General features: G+C 42.3%; 1 protein-coding gene across 2 annotated transcripts in view; it reads right to left on the bottom strand.

Annotated features, from left to right (window-relative positions):
- Positions 1 to 13259, bottom strand: part of gse1b (Gse1 coiled-coil protein b) — a 154704-nt gene that overhangs the window by 101550 nt on the left and 39895 nt on the right. For both annotated transcript variants that reach the window (XM_079338978.1, XM_079338979.1), the window contains exon 3: positions 2323 to 2461. In XM_079338978.1, the coding sequence (XP_079195104.1) occupies positions 2323 to 2461 (139 nt within the window). The remainder of the gene's footprint in view (positions 1 to 2322; positions 2462 to 13259) is intronic.

Below are 13259 nucleotides of genomic sequence, written 5' to 3'. Positions count from 1 at the left end.
GTGTTGTGGTTGAGCTAGTGTGTGTGTGTGTGTGTGTGTGTGTGTGTGTGTGTGTGTGTGTGTGTGTGTGTGTGTGTGTTTGTGTGTTGAGTAAAAGAGAGCAAGAGATGAGTTTCTGTAAACGACAGGGGGGCCCTTTTGGCTAAACAGGAATAGCCTCCGAGAAAAGTGAGAAAGAGGCCTGAGTAGGAGGGATCAGGAAGTGAGAGACGGAAATATAGAGCAGGAGGAGAGAAAGTCAAATAAAGAATGTTAGAAATGAACACAATTAGTTTTACAAAACTCCTGCTTAAACACTTGTGTAAAAAAAAAGGATAAGAGAAAGGGAGAGGGAATAAATACCAAGTGCAAATGCAGTCCAGCTACACTGATATGAGGAGACAGCAGCAGTTTCCACATAAACGCACCAAGCTCCAAAATTCACTGTAGTGATGGGCTCCCTCGGGGCGTTCTCGCACACTTACACACGCACGCCACTTTTTTTTTTGTCTGTCTTCTTCATGATGACTTTTTTCAACTTTTCTCTCAGTCTCATTTTTTCAACTAAACCTTTCTTTCTTACACTATCGTCCAGACAACTTCATTAACCACCTTAAGTGTAGATAAACAAGATGGTTTAAAATCACTGCAAAACTCCATAATCCATCGCTCCAATTAATCAGCGATGAAAGTCACAAAGACTAATTAAAACTAGTGACAAATAGAGTGTATGCAAGTGCATGAGTGCAAATCTTGACAAATGTCACTATCTTTGTGTACACGCTTAGTGGACAGGTTGGGTTTCCTGGTTTGCATTGGTAATTAAAACCAGTTGCCATCAAACAATGCATTCAAATCAAGTGAAGGGCCAGGATCCTGTGCACATTTGCAAAACAAACTGCAGGGAAATCATCAGAATATCCTCTAATCCCCTACAGCAGCAGCAGCAGCAGCATGTAAAGGTTGACTTTGTGATGCTCAACAATGGAAAACAAAGAGTTGATCTAGAATTTTGGTCAGCGCTAACAGCTCTTGTTGCTTTATACAGATAAACTATTATACTGGTGCTTGAAGAAGTAGAATAAAAAAGGGTAAAATGAGTCAAGTCAAGTCAAGAAAAATGTTTTTCATCCTATGATTTGTGCGTATGAGCCACCTCAGACCTAATCTCATTCACTGCAGGGGTCTGACTACTTCCTGTATTTTCACACAACAGGGTCATAGGGACAGCTTACACAGGAAACTGAAAGCAATGATAAGATTCCAGTTAAGTAAAGAATTATTCCCTGGTATGGCTTATTCCTGCTTGTACAATCAGGTGACAAACATTGTATGTAATGTTATGCTGTTGGAGAATCACTGAACGGTGTTTGTACTATATTTAAAGCTGGATGTGAGACTTTTTGATCCAGTAGATCTAGCCCTTGAGCACCAGCACGAAACCAAACAATTTGACCTGCATTGTAGTGTTAGCATGCTATTAAGGGGGTGTGGCTGTGGCTTAGTTGGTAGAGTCGTTGTCTCTTAACTGGAAGGTCGAAGGTTCAATCGCAAGCTCCTGTAAGCAACATGTCCGAGGTGTCTTCCTCCTGCTGCTCCAGGGCGTGTGAATGTGCTTAATCTTATTCTTATGATTAGTTTATTCTGATGGTCAATATACATAGCAAACAACCATCAGTGTGTGAATGGATAGGTGTGACCATGCGATGTAAAAGCGCTACTCAAAGCGCTTTTACATCGCAAAAAGGAAATCAGACACAATCCGTGAACTTAAAACTACAATAAATAACGCACATCGAAAAACAACAATAACTGCATTTGTTACCGTTTTTACACTCCAGACTAGGGCTGTAAATAGTGATTACATTATTATTACTCAAAGCGCTTTTGAGTAGTCAGAAGAATAGAAAAGCGCTAAACAAGCTCAAGTTTATTTACTATTTAATGGTAGGACTGTTTATTTTGCTCGTAGCTTCACACTGGATGTAAAATTGCATGAAATGGCCATGGTCTGAAAACGCTGATGCGACATTTAAATGAGCAGTGAGTAGAGTATGTTATTCTTGTTTTCTATAATCCCTCACTTAAACAACATTTATACTCAAGGGGATGAGCCAGCGGGCAGTCAAGTTTATGTAAACACGATGTAGAGACAGCTCAGACAACATGACAGCCAGCGGGACTCGTGTGTCACACTCATTGACTTTCCTCATTGTGGACAGTCAAGACTTAAAGAGACATTTTTAGAGGATATACAGTACTGGATTTCTGCTTAGATCCCTTTATATTTAAATTCAAGACTTCAAGAAGATAATATTTTAGTCCAGCATGTGGTGTACTCACTGGGAGCAGGGCCTTCAGCTCGGTTGGCTTTCTCTGGCTCCGAGGTAACTGGGTGAGAAGCAGTGTGGTCACCTGCAGCAGTTTGTGAAGACCCAGTGTCAGCTTCTTTACTGGCTGCAATCTCAATCACTGTACACATCTGTGAAAGAAAAATACATGAATATCATTTAATACAGAATGAAGAATTGAGGCTAAATAAATGAGGCATTAAATATAAGTCCTTAACACCATTTATCCACATGTCAAGCTACAGATTTGGAACCTACCCACACAACACCCTGAATATGTTATTTAATCAATGTTATTAGGGCTTCAAAGTTAATACTGTTATTACACATCTAAACAATAAATAGACACTGGTTGTTGTAAATATAGCAATTAGCTGCTGTTGTAGCCTGATGGCTACTATAACCATTTTTAGCTGCTGTCACAAATTTCATCTATAAAAAGACAACAACTAAAGGGGACGCAGCACTAGGTGAAAAAGTGTCCTTTCCTAGAAGTGACAGAACCACAAAGCAGAAAGGCAGAGAGACAGAATCAAAGACAGAGAGAGAGAGAGAGAGAGAGAGAGAGAGAGAGAGAGAGAGAGAGGTTTTTTGTTTTTTTTGTTTTTTTTTGACAGCCCAAGTCTGCTTGGATGTGCTCTGCTCTGCTCCCCACAATAGCAGAAAGAGGGAAGAGGGACGAGCCTTTAGGAGAGAGACAAGCTGACCATGAAAGCAAAGGGAGAGGCAGAGGGTGGCTGTCAGCTAGGAGAGAAAAGGAGAGAAAAAAAGAGAAGAGGAGGAGAGTTTAAAAGAGCCTGAGATGGCTCCCTCCATTGACGAGCAGCAGAGAGACAGGCAGGGGAGGTGCAGCACATCTTAAGACAAAAAGGCACCCTGGGCTTATGAAATATACATAGCTCTCAGCTTCAGACAGAGACACAGAGCGACAGAGCAGAGGAAGGGGCCCTGAAGACTGTTGAGGCCCCGAGTAAACACACACTGCTAAAAATAAAACACACAGACACATTACTAATGACTTCTCAGGAGGAGCCGAGGGAGGGGGAGTAGTTAGTGCCTTTTTTCTCTTTTGATTTTGTGTGTGCTTATATTCAAACACAAGTGCAGGTGTTGTCAGCATCAACTTACCGCAACAGACTGAGTGGGCAAACCGCAACAGTAGCTATGACACAAAAATCTTTAGTGTTTTGGCTTTTAGCCTATATGTAAATCCACCTGCTGGCCAGGGGATTTTCTTTTATTAAGGTGGGAAGTTTCTTTTAACTGCCTCCCTCAGACCTGCCCACCTGCCCTCTCTTCAAGCCCAGACAGCTGCCGCAGTTGAAAAGCAGTTAAAAACCATTTTAAACAGACCTCACTTAACAATAAACTCGCCCTTTGTGCGAGTTAACGATCCACCTCTCCCACGCACTCTCCATAATGGCTATGCCACTGAAGTATCGGGATTCTCTTAAAAGTGTGTGTGTGTTTAACCGCTATATATTCACTCCGTTGACTGTCCCTGTTTATCTTATCCCTATCATCACTGCATTGGGTGTGCCTCCCCAGTCTCAATCCCCAACACGTCGGTTGTAAGCAGGTAAACAGTCATGTCTGAGCTTGGGATTACCTTTACTCCAGAACACAAACACGACAAACATGACTAAAGGTCTCCTAAACTATTCAATTTCTCACTTTCTCTATCATCCTCTTTGCTGTCTTTGTTTATTCCCCTTCATCTCTGGGTTTTTTGTGTGTGTGTAAAGTGCACATTAGAGAAGCTTGTTTTCATCAATTCCCGTTACTCGATAATAAATCATGAAAGAGAAAACAAGGCTGCAGAGAGGAAAGTAAGTGTAGAGCCTGCTCCAGCAGGTCAGGGCTGTGAGTCTTTAGTATTAAATCACTGAGAATCATTGATGCTTCTCAAAGCCAAAGAAAACAGATGGTGGTGACTAATATGAAACACACTGGCCTTAAAGAACAAACAGGGTTGCCAAGATTTGATGCTACACATTTAGATGTCCCTACAATTTCTCTCAAATGACTCATTTATTCCTATAATTAGGATGAGGCACAATTTCTCACAGTTTGTTGTGTTTCACATCACAGTAGCGCAGTTTGCTCGAGTTGATAGCTAGCAAGACAAAGTGCACAAATGTGCTAGCAGTTCTGTGAGGGATATATTCAAACACAGCAAAGCTTTGAGCTAAATGCTAACGCCAGTGCAAGAAATGACAATCCGCTTCTATGATAAAGTTTAATTCAAAATGCCAAAGAAACCCTAAAGGGGATCCTACCTGTAATGTCAGGGGATCATCAGTAAATATGAAAGACAGCAACGCATGATGATAAAATGTTCCACCTCACGGGGCTCTCCAAAGTCAGAGATACTTAACATATCGGAATACTTTATTTATATATATATATATATATATTTTTTTTTTTTACGGCGATGAGTTCATGGTCATTAAGATTTAGATCAAAGTGATTGACTCACTGATTAAGCTATGATGCTACCTGAACTTAGAGTTTGCAACTAGTAGCTCACTACACTCGTGGATATATATGTCCTCTGAATGTAACAGAAAGGGCAGGACTAATAAGATACTGCACGGGAGTCCGAAGGTGAAATGAGGAGGATCTACAGAGGTAGGACTAATTGAGGTTAATTCCAGGGTTCAGCATTATCTCCTCTAATCGGTAAAGAGGATGTTAGTAATGGATGATGTAGCAGGACAAGAAGAGAGCTTCACACAGCACACTATGCCCTCAAAGGATCACAAGACATTAGTAGCTGAGTACAGATCTTGATATGAAGCTGCAGATAAACAGAGAGTCAGGACAGCCTGCGGGCCTGCACAAGGTAATCTGTGAGTGTTTCCGTGCTTGTCTGAGTGTCGTAAGAGAAAAGGGTCTTATCAGCCAAGACAACCTCACCAGTCATTTGCATGGCCCACATCTCAACTGTCACCAGTGTTGACACCATCTTGCGCACAAGCAACCTACTGGATTTAATATCACTTCCTCAAAGTGACACACAAGCAGCAATGGGGTGCTGCACATGCACATCACCCTAAAACACATACACCGTCTTATAATAACTCTCTTTCATTTTCCCACACCAGTCACTGTGACCTAAGCAATCCTCTTCAGGGACAATCACTCTCATCACAGCCATGCCTGTCGATAGTTCAGCCCAGCACAACATCTGCACTTCGACACCTCCTGGATTCATTAAGGAGGAGGACAGAGTCAAAGAGGAAACGTCGATATGAAGAGGAGGTGGGTACAAATGTGAGAGTGTGTTTGTGTGCAGTGTCACTGGAGGGCAGGGCCATCCATAAACACTGCTGACAGTCTCGACAGGAAATACACTTAAGGATGTCGGTAAGTTAGTCAGCGGGGGTACACACGGATCAATAGGAATACGGATGATGTCATCGGCTACAGATGAGATCACTTGACGCGACAAAGGATCTGCATCTGATGAGTCTAGATCCTGAATGAATGATCACAAAGTGTTTAATATTATCAATTTTACAGGAAGAATAAATGTAATCAAAAAGCACCTAATTATTGCAGATAATAATGAATTGGTCCTTGAAAGGGTACAGAGTCAGCTAAGATTGTGCTTTAAAAGACCTTTAATTCTTGATTATCTAATTATCTCTCCGTTTCCCTCCGGTGCCAATTTCAGCTGTTTTCCTTTCTTCACTTCAGAGGCATAACCAGTTAAACATTACTTTGTGACATCGTTTTACATAACAAAGTTGGAAAGAGGCAGATTATTCATGCAAAAATGCCACAGAACACATGTTCAGCCTCATTGGGAATAACGTCCCCCATAGGCAATATGAAAAAGTGCATCTCCAGGGATGTAGGAGAGTGAAGGAGACCAAGCCGATTTACCCACAGGATGTGACTGCCCTATATCACGTTGCCTTTCTTACCATGATGCAGAGTGCGTGTTCGCTTGCGTGTTTGTCTGTCTGTCTGTGTGTGTGTGTGTGTGTGTGTGTGTGTGTGTGTGTGTGTGTGTGTGTGTGTGTGTGTGTGTGTGTGTGTGTGTGTGTGTGTGTGTGTGTGTGTGTGTGTGTGTGTGTGTGTGAGCGTGCACTTGTTAGGCCGGCGTGTTTGCGTGTGTTCTCAGCTCTTCTGACATTTCCTCAAACGTGGTTGACATTTCCAGGGGATTTGAAGATTTGATCCCCTCTGTGTTTGAAGAGTTGTGTGCTGCCCTCCTCAAAACACGGAGGCTGCAGCAGAGCCCGCAGCATGGCCTGCCTTCAGGGCTTCACTCTACAGCATTACAAGCAGCCCCGGTTTCACTCACCCAAAGTGTGATCAGTAGGAGACCTGCACCATACATTGCCTGCCTTTTTAGAGAAGACTGGTTTCACTGTTTGGTCTTTTACTTAGTCTTGCTGTTTTCCCTTGAGCTGTGGAGTGTTTCTGCTTCTCTCAACTGAGGCAGAAAAGCTATCACCAAAAGATATGAGAGCACAGAGTAGATAGAGATGGTGTGGGAGGGGAGAGAGAGAGAGAATGCAAGAAAGTGTGAGAGTGAGGGAGGGAGAGATCTGTTTCCCCTGCTACAGGCTAGTTAGTGGAGCGAACTGACACAGACTGACATCTCTCTTCCACGGAGAGCCTTACTACTCTTTGTCCATTACTCTCTCTCCCACTCTCTCTCCAACCTTTCCTCTTACTCTCTGGGCTGCTCTCTCTTTCTTTCTCTCTCTCTCTTCATCCTTCATTCTCCATCATCCTCTCTCCACCCTGCGGCTGATGTCTTGCTTTTTCTGCCTGGATGGACTTTGCTGCAGTCCTGTCTTGGCCCCGGGTGTAGATTACACCCTGCCACCCTGTGCAGGTCATACACACACACACACACACACACACACACACACACACACACACACGTAAACCTATACTATACATTAGTCATGATGAGGCCCAGGGCCCAAACACAGGTCAGGATTAGGTCACTCAAGGGCAGAAGGACAGAAGTAAACCTCGTACTTAAGGATGTTCTGAGGGCAGCTGGATAGACACAAGAAGACAAGATACATAAGGAATAATACACAGAGGTACACATGCATGAACACTATTCAAAAAGCCATCTTTAGCCCGCTGACTATTCAATACTTGTTAAGGACTTCGACATTTACTGTGATAAAGTGAATTTAAGAGGCCTGCATGGCGTAACTAGTACAATCTTATTATCATGACAATAATATACTGTAACTATGTAATAACTTCTGGATATTATGGACAATGCCAGCCACCCTCTGCACACAGTCATCAGTAACCACAGGAGTCGGTTCAGTGAGAGACTGCTCCTTCCCAAGTGTAGGACCAACAGACTTAAGAACTCCTTTGTCCATCATGCCATCACGCACTACAACTCCTCACTTGGGGGGAGGAGGACTAGAGCACACGGGACAGACGGGTAGGAGTAGGAGCGTCTTTCCTTCTACCCTCACTGTGCAATAACACATGGACACTTTCACTTGTATGTGCAATAATCTCAACCAAGTGCAATAATCGCAATAATAATCATTGTCTATAGCCTTTTTTGTATTTGTTTTTTTCTTTTCATGCTTCCTCCATGCATATTTTTTGTATATTTTCACGTTTTTTTTTTCTATTATTTATCCTATCTTATTCTTTATATTGTTACTTTTTTGTTACCTGCTACATGTTATTGTATATGCTGCTGGAACCTAAATTTCCTTGAGGGAGTCATCCCAAAAGGATCAATAAAGTTCAGTCTAAGTCTAAGTTTATTTTAATAGCACAAAGTGCAAACGTTCAGTGGCTGAGAAAAAAAGAACAGGAGAATAAACAAATCAGGCAAATTAAAACAAGCATAAAGACAGTGTGATGAAACTAAGAGGTTGAATTACTAACAAACTAAACAGACATAAAAGGGAAGAACATGAATGATAGAAACAGTAAGATATATTAAAGAAGAAGTAAAAAAGAAATCCTTCAAAAAGAATTATTATTCTTTTCGATGGGACTCCTCTTTTACAGTGACAACTGGTACAAATAACGGGAAATAATTGCATTTCTTTGACTCAACAATTTACACTCCCAGCTTAAATACTGACCCTACAGCAACACAATATTTAATCTATTATTTAAAGTCTATGCATTTTCCTCTACCAGCCATCCCAAAATATCAAAAAACTGCAAAATCAATGGATTTAACCCTCTGTAATGTTCCAAAAAAAAAACCTTTATAGCATACCTGCCACACTGGAATTGATGCAGAGAATGACCTTGTTGCAAGTCAGATATAGACAGATACTTGCCCAAAGGAATACCTAAGCAAACATTATAAGCAGTAATAATATTTAGCCTGAATCAGCCTTATTATATTTCTCACAAGCAGTGCTGGATATTGGAGGAATAAGCCATGTCTCACTATCACCCCATCCTTCCAATATCAGTGGGGCATGGAGTGTAAGGAGCAGGAGCTGTGAGGAGTACGATTTATGCAGATACATTTTCATCATTCAATTGTGTACTAAAGTCATATTTGAAGGTTGCATGAACAGAAATTTTGTTTAAACATGCAGGTGGGTCTGAAGCTCTCGGCTGAACGTCAATACATTTTACCATGAAACTCAAAAAAAGGTTTCACTTTTATTCAACGTCAGACACAATGCTATACGCAAAAAGTGTGTAGAAAGGTAGTCTCACACACAAAGCTGGTGACGACTGCAGGGCTGCATCTTTCTCCCAAGTCTGTAGGGAACTCTAACAGGAAGAGGGTAAGTGTTATCGATTGACTCCTTCCTGCTTGGCTCTGCTGTCAGAGCAAAAACAAGCTGACCGTTTGACCGGCTGCTTTCAGTGCATCACTAACTATATCCAAACACACACCCAAATACACACAACGTTTGTCTTTTAGTTTAACTAGGAAATGAGGATATCTGGGGTCCAGAATCAAATTGTGTGTGTGTTTATGTGTGAAAAAGGTTAAGGGGGGTCACAAAGACTAGAATTGCACATTGTAATGGTGGTTATTGCTGTTTGTAAGCCTAGTAATTATGTGTGATTGCCTTCAGCCCTTGATCATAATCAATGTAAAATTAGTATAAATCCACTCATTTTAAATTGTATTTAGTTTGACATTATCACTAAAGGGCAGGACTCTACTGTTTCTGGAAGTAACAGCATGCATGCGAGCTGCTTCTGGCTATATGTAAACATGTAGTAGTAGAGGTAAGTTTGCTGACAGACACTTGGGTCAATATAAAACCTCCTCTGGGCAGCACTGTGACATTATGAACAGAAATCTCATCTGCTCTCAGCTCTGCTCGATGGCATTTAGATATGAGGCAGAGGGATATAAATCAGGAGGAGAGGGATAAGTGGACAGGAAGATTACCGTTCTGATGGAGACTGAAAGGCTGTTAAAATCAAAGAAAACAGCAGCATGTGTGTGTGCGTGTTTGTGTTTTACTGAAACGCTATATTAAACAGACACACACCATAATGTGACATTCCTATCGGCCTCTAACACAGAAACGACCTATTCTGACTTGTCAGCACAGTAGGAATGGTGTAAATTACTGTTCATTCATCATAACTGTTGCACAAAGCTTTTTTTTTTTTCAAATGTTAGAGATTGGTAAAACTGCCAGTGTCTATAAAGTATATTTATTTTCCCACTAGGATTATGGCAGAGATAATCAAATATCTAGCTTTATTGGAAGCTGGAGAGACAGGAAGGATGAGGAGAGAGAGTGGGGGATGACAAGCACTAAATATTGTCAAGGAAGAGAGTTGAACCTGCAACCAATGCAACAACAAACAAAAACAATTATGCTTACATTCTTTAAAAAAAACTCAAAAAACTGATTTTTAGTTTATGAAATGTTTGTGCAACAGATAGAGACAAGTGCCTGTTAGGCATGTTCAAAAAATAACTGAAAATGATACTTATTGCTCAAGCACATAAGCCAAGAGTATTTATGTGTGCATGGGTGCATTTATTCATGCACACTAATCATAAACACACTCCAAGACCACAAAACAAAACATGGTGAAGACTTTTCAAACTGTAACATATCTCAACCTACTCTCCAATAAATCAGTTTTCAGTATGGTATTTTCCTTTGTGCTAATATATTTCTGCTAAGCTAAGGTAAGCAGAGGTTGCTTAGTCTGCTGTCATTTTTTTCCACCATGATTTATGATTTGATATCAAAGGTGCAGTGGAAATACTAACATCTTCAATGTTAACTGTGTTTGCATCAAAATGTCATTTTTTATGTATTGACTTTATTGCTCCATTTGCCAGCAAATTTGAAAAGCTGGTGTCAGCCAAAAACACTGCTGCACTCATATCTGTTGTCAGGCCCCAGGAAAATATATACAGGTAATATAGTGTGTAAAGCAGAGCACAGCAAAACAACTGTATTCTCCAGAGGGTGAAGAAAGTGGGGAGACAGCGCGAATAAGATAGAGAGAGATACAGAGAAAGAGAGCGAGAGTGGCACAAAGGGCTCTTTTCTGCTGGGTGGGTAAAGTGTGTCCAGGGGGCAGCTGAGTGAGCACACACAACACAAAGCCCATCATTAGTCCTAGTTTTCTGCAGACACAACAAATGTTTGTGTGAGTTAGAAAGAGATAGAGGATGACGATGCATGCATGTGCCCCTTTGGGTGTGCGTTGAGCTTTTGTGCATGTGTGGAGTTTCAGACGTTGACAAAAGCCTGTGTTGTTGTGCCTGTCTTGTCTGATATACAGCTCCTTCAGGATCACAGGACTGCTCAGTCAATACTCGCTCTCTTTGCCTGCCTGAGTGAATGTGTGTGTGAGATTAGTAGCAATGTATAGCCCCCTCCTCCCTTTTTCTTCTCCTCTGTCTTCTTTTCTCTATCCACATACACGCGTACACAAACACACACACACACACACACACACACACACACACACACCTCCTGTCTACCAGCTGCCACTTTGTAGCAATTCATCAGGCTATGATTAGCAAGTGGAGGAATGTCGTTTAGCTACTGCTGACTCCTCACCCCGACCCTGACCCTTCACCTCTGGTTGACCCGTATGACCCTGGGCTGCAGCAGCTGCTTTTGCACTGCAACGACACACTCCATTAGGCCTGACACCTGCTTCTTCTGCTACACATTGTCTTAAACACACACACACACACACACACACACACACACACACACACACACACAAAGACACAGGCATGCAAGTGGTGGTGGCAAACGTCAGACCCAAACAGTTACTTGTGCACAGGCACAAAACCAAAAACACAATGGCCTTTACACATGCTAATGCATTGAGTCGGCTCTTTTATGAGATTACAGTCATTACAGTGAGACAGGTCATGATGGACACCTGTAGATAGACCGCTGCAGAGTTTATGGGAGCCTGTGTTAAAAATTGTGTGTGTATGAAAAACACAGATTATTAGATTATACATACCGTAACACACAGTTTTATAGAGCCAATGCGTGCATCATTCAGTGGACAGAGTGCATATGTTGGGTGTGCAATAAGACACTCTATGGATGAGTGAGTGCTGCTCTCATTGTGTATCTGTTTCTGTTTGTGTGTGCGTGTGCGTGTGTGTGTGTGTGTGTGTGTGGCTGTGTGTGTGTCTGTGTGTGGGCCCCAGGCTGACTCTGACAGCTCAGTGCTAGCCATCTGCTGGCAGTCACACCAGGAGAAAGCAACCGCAGCCAAACAATGAAGAGCAATGACAGGCCAGGATTTGTGTGTGTAAGTGTGAGTGCGTGTGCATGTATTTTGGTGTGGTGTGCGCGTTTTCCCTTCAAAGATCCAAATGAGCCCCCCTCTATGAGCATGTGCAGAGGGGCGTGGCTGTCGTTGATAGGCTGTCTTTGTTACCAGGCGATAGATTAACAAGCCCAAATGGCCATCTGAGGAGGATAGATAGCATGGGAGAGTGTGTGCTCACTTTTTTCTTATGTGTCACTAGCTGTCTGCCTACTGTACGTTTATGTACATCGCTTTTTCTTTAATCTTTTCTGTCCTCCCTTCTGTTTGTGTGCTCAAAGTTGATAAAACATTTCAGTGAAAGGCCATGTGGATGTGCATTACTAAGCTTCTTTAAAGGCTTTAAACTGCTGTTTACAATCTGGCCTTTTCTAGCAGGTTTTTTGCCTTTTCGTAATAGAGTTTGTTTGTCAACCTCTCCCCTTCTGCAGGTACAGTGCCATAGCAGATTCAGACAGATGGTTGGATGCTGTGAGGAAGCTGGCTTGCCTGCTTCTGAAATACTAGTCTGACAACAAGCATCATCCAGCTGGGTGGAGGCCTGCAGTTCCTCCTAGAAAGAGCATGCCAGGTGGCTGAGAAACCAGCTGCTGGTATCCTGTAGCCTCAACACACATACCCTCTAGTCACTTTTTGTGCTATGATACGAAAAGAACACATAGGGCTATTGTGGAGTAAGAAGTGCAAATAAATCAAGACAGCAAATGAAATAGTAGGAATGGTAGGAATTGAAAAGTGGCCATTTAATAACAGGAGGCACATGACTAATGATGAAAAGAACGCCTCTTTCCAGTACACATTTTGAAGACGAGTGTTTGTGCCATGTGCATGTGAGCCTGTGTTCTCTGTGTGTATTACTTTGGCCGTCCATGATTTTGTATGGCATCACTTCAAAGGCAGGCTTCGGTAAGTTCCTGCTCTAGCACCTCCTGCTGCTGCTGGTTTGTGTGTTTGTTTGTGTGTGTGAGAGTCTGTGTAGCAGTGCCTCCTGGTAGCTAGGGGCTATGGCTGATCACCACCACCGCAGCGAGGCTGGCATGGCATGCCCGCTGGCACACTTACAGGGCACACCTATTTACACAGGCCCAGACTGAATGGCAGGCATTGTCTGGGTGAGAATGCAACACTTAAGCTCCTGATTAAGGCAGAACAAAGCCCTGAGGG

Source organism: Symphodus melops (genome assembly GCF_947650265.1).
Source record: "Symphodus melops genome assembly, chromosome: 3".
NCBI lineage: Eukaryota > Metazoa > Chordata > Actinopteri > Labriformes > Labridae > Symphodus > Symphodus melops.
The sequence above is the reverse complement of the archived record's forward strand: the minus strand, read 5'-3'. Positions and strand labels throughout refer to the sequence as shown.